Below are 5,409 nucleotides of genomic sequence, written 5' to 3'. Positions count from 1 at the left end.
AGAGTCCTGTCGCAGCTGCAGCCCTGGATGCAAATGTCTTCAACGGATCTGACAGCACCCGGCCCAGCCCTCTCTTTGCATATCCCATCGGGAACACCCTCTGTCGGAAAAAGCCATTGAGGATCCTGACCAGGCAGTGTCCTCACCAGCTTCCTTTAAATCCACCTCTGGCCTCCCAGGAACCAGAAATCTTAAGAATGTGACATTTTAAAAGAAGAGGTCAGGCAGGCCATGAGTAAAGGCTGATTGTCCCCATGGCTGTGTCACTGCTGCACCCCGAGACAGCACAGACATGGACACTGGGGCCTGCTCGTCTCTCAAACGTCCCTTGGATCCAAAGAGGGAGGAACCAGGAAGAAGGCCAGTTATTCTCCCAAGAAAAGCCCCATCCCTGAGCCCCTGGCATGGGCTCTATTCATTGTTCATGACCGCCGATGACTTCACTGGGTTATGGAGGAAGGACAGGGTCCTGAGAGACCCATCACCCACAGGGAGACCATGTGGAGGCCTTGTAGCCCCACTGCGTGCTTTTCCACCAATCCCCGACAGCAGTGAGCTCCCCTAGCGCTGGGTCTGTGGAAGGCAGAGGAATCGCTGGCTCCCAAAGCCTGGAAGTCCTGTGGAGCTGACGCTCCCTGAGTGACTGTGTGAACGGAAGGAACTCCAGTGTGGGCTGTAGGCCACCTCCTGGCCCAGGCCTGGGTGGATTCTGAGGGGACACGTGAAATCCAATCACATGCTCCCATTCTCCTTCTCAGAGGAAGGAAACAGGCACCCACCTGTCTCATCTCTGTCCCGTGGGGATGATGGGGTGTTTCAGGGGACTTTCACATGAATTTCACCAGCTCGGACCTCCTGGGAGGACTGGGCCCACCACGCTGCTGGTGCTGCCAGAGCTGTGAGCCCCTCCAGGGTCCCTGGGTTTCAGCCAGCCCTGCTTCATCTCTAGGAGCTGAATGGCCCAGCAATGGATGGAATTAGATGGAACCAGCTCCCATCTTGGCCTGAGACCGTCCCCAGATAGGAAAAACAGGACGACCCACAGAGCGGGTGGCAGGTGAGCTCCACGCCACAGGCCCAGAGTTTGAGTTTCTTTCTCTGTGAGACAGGCCCAGCCCGTCACTCCAGCCACACACCAGGTTTTAAATGATGCAAGACATGAGGGATTTTCTGGTCCCAAGAGCAGGAGAAGGGGATTATCTGGGGTTTCCCGAGTCCAAATTTGCATAGAATCTCCTGAGTGTGCACTGAGGACCATTCTGTGACTCACCACATGGGTGGCTGAATTCTACTCTTTGCAATGAGCATTGCAGCCAGTACCAGGTCTGAATTCTACCTGGTGACCAGAGGCCAGGACCTTTATAAGGTGGAAGGCTCAGTGCCCTTCCCAGACTCAGCTCCTATGCAGCTCCCAAGTGCCCTTCCCAGCCTCAGCTCCCGGTGAAGCTCCCAGCCGTCAGCCATGAGGGTCCTGTACCTTCTCCTCTCGTTCCTCTTCGTATTCCTGATGCCTCTTCCAGGTGAGATGGCCCAGGGAAATAGGAGGTTGGACAAATGAAAGAATGGGGCAGAGGCTGTCTGTGTCTGCCTCCTAATTTCCCCTAACCCTGCCTCTGTTTCTCGCTTTCTACCTCCTCTCTCTCCTCTGTCTCTTCTGTCTCTCTCCCTCCATCTCTCTCTCCTGCCCCTCACTGTTTCTCTCCTGCCTCTCTCTGGCCTGCCTCTCTCTCTCCCTCCCTCCTCTGTCTCTCCTTTCTCTCCCTCCTGCCCCTTGCTCTTTCCCTCCTGCCCCTAGCTCTCTCCCTCTATCTTGTCTATCTCCCTCTCCTGTCTCTCTCTCCCTCCCTCCCTCTCTCTATTTCCTGCCTCTCCCTCTCTCCCTCCCTCTCTCTCTCCTGCCCCTCACTGTCTCTATCAGTTCTGTATCTCTCTCACCTATCTTTGTCTGTCTTCCGCTCTCCTTCTCCTGATCCTTGCTCTTTCCCCCTCTCTCTTCCCCTCCTCATTCTCTCTCTCCCTATATCTCTCTGTCCTGCTCCTCTCCTTCCCTCTCTCCCTCCTCCTGTCTCTTTCTGTTTCTCTCTCTCCCTCTCTCCCCCAGAGCTTGTCTTTCTCTTTCTTCTACACACACCTTTAGGCTGAGTAGACCACATGCCTTGTTTAATCGAACCAAGCATTGGTTCAATAAAGAAGGAGCTTGAGAACCCACTGGACACCCCAATCTCTCTTTTAGGCTGATATGAAGGGGCCCAGTAGCTTTTTTAACTCATCCCCTCACTGCTTTCCACGCTGTGACTGCTAAGACTGTGGTTGAAACCCGTTAGGTGACTTTTTAAAAACAAAATCAGAAATGTTATTTTATCTAAAGAAAGGAGGACAGAATGTCACTTTCTAAGGGTTTACACTTCAAGGGTAGACACTGCAACCTGGAGAACTCCAGAGACTCTGAAGGCCCCGCCCATCCTCTGGGAACTGCTGCTACACACACTCTGCCCCTGGGTCTGTTCTGAATGGAGGCCCTGAGATCGCTTCCCTCCCACGAGGCCACTGCAGCTTCACAGGACAGGGACAGCCCATTGAAAGCAACTTTGAAACCTGGAAGCCGAACCTTCATTTTCTCCTTGATATTATGGAAATAAAATAGAAAGCATGAAAGGGTAAAAGAGGGAGAGTGGAAGGGAATGATGGAGAGAAGGAGAAAGAAAATTTGAGACCAAAACCTAAAGTAACTGATGAGATATTATGTTTCCAAAGCCTCATTTTATCTATTTTGTTTAGGGGTGCTGAATTACAAGAGAACTATGGGGCTCTGAGAGGCGCCAGAGACCTCAATATTTTCCAACACGTAGCACAGTACCAGGAACAACGGAAGGAAGGAAGGGAGGGAGCGAGGGAGAGAGGGAGGGAGAGAAGGAGGGAGGGAAGGAGGGAAGGAGAGAGGGAGGGAGGGAGGGAAGGAGGAAGGGAAGGAGAGAGGGAGGGAAGGAAGGAGAGAGGGAGAGAAGAAGGGAGGGAGAGGGAAGGAACGAGTGAGGGAGGGAAAGAGGGAGGGATAGAGGGAGGGAGGGAGGAATGAAGGCAGGGAGGGAAAGAGGAAGGGAGGGAAGGAAAGAGGGAGGGAGAGAGGAAAGAAGGGAGGGAGGGAAAGAAGGAGGGAGGGAGGGAAGGAATGAGGGAGGGAGGGAGAGAAGGAGGGAGGGAAGGAAGGAGGAAAGAAGGGAGGAAGGGAGGGAAGGAGGGAGGGAAGGAAGGAGGGAGGGAGGGAGGGAGGGAAGGATAAAAAAAGAAGGGTGACACTGGAACCAGGACTTAGATGTAAGAAACAAGCCATAACAAAAGCTATTACTACAGTGAATTGTGGTTTTCAACTGTAAGTTACTCCATGTTAAGTTCATATTTGAAAATTCCAGCCCAGCGAGATGCATGTTTTGATTCCATCTCAGGTCTGATACTTAACAGACTAAATGATTTGGAAGCAAAGGTTACTGGCCTGTATGTTAAAATGGAGGTAGGGTGGCTTTGAGGTTATCTTCTCGTGGTGGAGCTGGAATTCACAAGACATCCTCCATGAGGTCCTGCCTGACCCCACCTGGATGCCCCCGTCACTCAGGAGAGATCAGAGTCTTTCACATTCAGGTTCTACAAAAATAAGCATCCCCCAAAGCACAGCAGTGCCTGTCTCCATGTCAGAAACTTAGATCCCAGTGACTGGCTCACGTCTCATTATCATGATGGAACAGCCCAGGCTTGGGAAAGACGCCCCCTGCTGGTTTACTCAAGGCGACCCTGACACAGGGTTTGTGGCTTTGCAACATGGGTTTTGAATTCTAACGTGCTGTTTGCTTTTTCTGTGTTTTTTTCCCTGTTAGGTGTTTTTGGTGATATAAATAATCCCGTTAGCTGCATAAGGAGTGGTGCCATATGCCATCCGGCGTTTTGCCCTAAAAAATTTAAACAAGTCGGCACCTGTGGTCTCCCTGGAACAAAGTGCTGCAAGAAGAAATGAGGAGGTCGAGAAGCTTCTGTGGCTGATGTGGCTTCAGAAAGGGCTCCCTCAGCAGAGACGTGTGACATGTAAACCAAATTAAACTAGTGCTCAAAGACACAGAGTCTGGATGCTGGTAACTGCAGCAAGTTCGTGGTGTTGGTTTGGGCAGGCCACTGTCTGATGTGCCGGGAATGTCCTTCTCTGCTCTGCAGACCAGTGCAGTGATCAGGGACACCACGGTGGCGCTTGGAGTGCTTTCCAGGGTGACCATCATCTGTCCAATGTGTCCCCTGACCTCCCCCAGTTGCTCCCAGCACTTTTCTAGAACGGGTGCTTCCCTCCTCCTGCATCCTCCCCTTGCATGCCCTCACCTACCCTCACCTTCCCTAAAAAAGCAAGCCCAATTCAAAGACCACTTCCCTCAGGGAATCTTGGCAGATCTGCCAAGGGAGGGGATGCCCAGCCCTCTGTTCTCCACAAGCGCTCCCTTCTTCTGGCTTATGTTTCTTATGCAATTATGCTTCCTACAGAGATGCATGAGTTTTTAATTCTCCATTTAGCTATGAAATTTTTACTAGTGTGGAATTTGTCTTATTCATTACATAATTTGGATGGCAAAATGGAGTTGTACAAAGGTTTCCTTACACACAAACATAATAGGATCCACGTAAATCCTGTTAGAAACAAGTCCTTTTTGAGAGCACCGTTAAATGAGGACAACGTAGCATGGGACACACGGAGAGCGGAGCAAACCTCGAGAAAAAAGACAGCATCGACTCTAAGGGAAGTATTAAGATCACTCCCGGTCCCTGCTCTCTCTCCTTGGCAGGGTTTGGTCCTTAAATCATGAATTCTGTGGGTGTATCCTACATGTATAAGCAGCTTTCTAGCTCTTCACATTAACTCTGCACTAAATGTGCTTTTCATCTACCTCTGCGAAAATGAAACTCAGTTGTAAAATACTCCATTGTTTTTCCTAGTCTCAAGATTGAAAAAAGTAATCAGACCTCATTAGAGTAAATGCATTTTTATCTGGATACAGATTTTATCTAGACTTGATGACAGAGCCAGGACTAGGATGAAGCGAGGGTGGCACTGGCCTCAGGTACACAATGTAAGCGCCAAGATATTCCATTCTTAAGAGAGATGATTTCAGAAAGCAGTAATTTTAAGAATAATAATATTCATTGAAAAGTCACCATAATCAACAAAATATCCAAAATTTAAATCAAGATAGGGTCTAATCCAACTCAGTCTGACTCACCTAACCTTGAGCCCAGGACAGTCAGACCCTGCCTTTATGTAGTCATTGCCTATTCAACACGTACACGTTTTTATTTGGGATAAATTAGTTGATTTCCTAGTTCCTAGAGGAATATATCATTTGATTGCATGAAAGACATGAAGCTTCACTCAAAAAA

General features: G+C 49.9%; 1 protein-coding gene across 1 annotated transcript; it reads left to right on the top strand.

Moving 5' to 3' along the window:
• Positions 1-1,389: 1,389 nt before the first annotated feature.
• DEFB4B (defensin beta 4B) lies at positions 1,390-4,105 on the top strand. Its single transcript, XM_078348311.1, has 2 exons — positions 1,390-1,520; positions 3,870-4,105. The coding sequence occupies exons 1-2, from the start codon at positions 1,463-1,465 to the stop codon at positions 4,004-4,006; spliced, it is 195 nt and encodes a 64-aa protein (XP_078204437.1). The 5' UTR covers positions 1,390-1,462; the 3' UTR covers positions 4,007-4,105.
• Positions 4,106-5,409: the final 1,304 nt, after the last annotated feature.

The sequence above is a fragment of the Callithrix jacchus genome, chromosome 13, assembly GCF_049354715.1.
Source record: "Callithrix jacchus isolate 240 chromosome 13, calJac240_pri, whole genome shotgun sequence".
Lineage (NCBI taxonomy): Eukaryota > Metazoa > Chordata > Mammalia > Primates > Cebidae > Callithrix > Callithrix jacchus.
The sequence above is the reverse complement of the archived record's forward strand: the minus strand, read 5'-3'. Positions and strand labels throughout refer to the sequence as shown.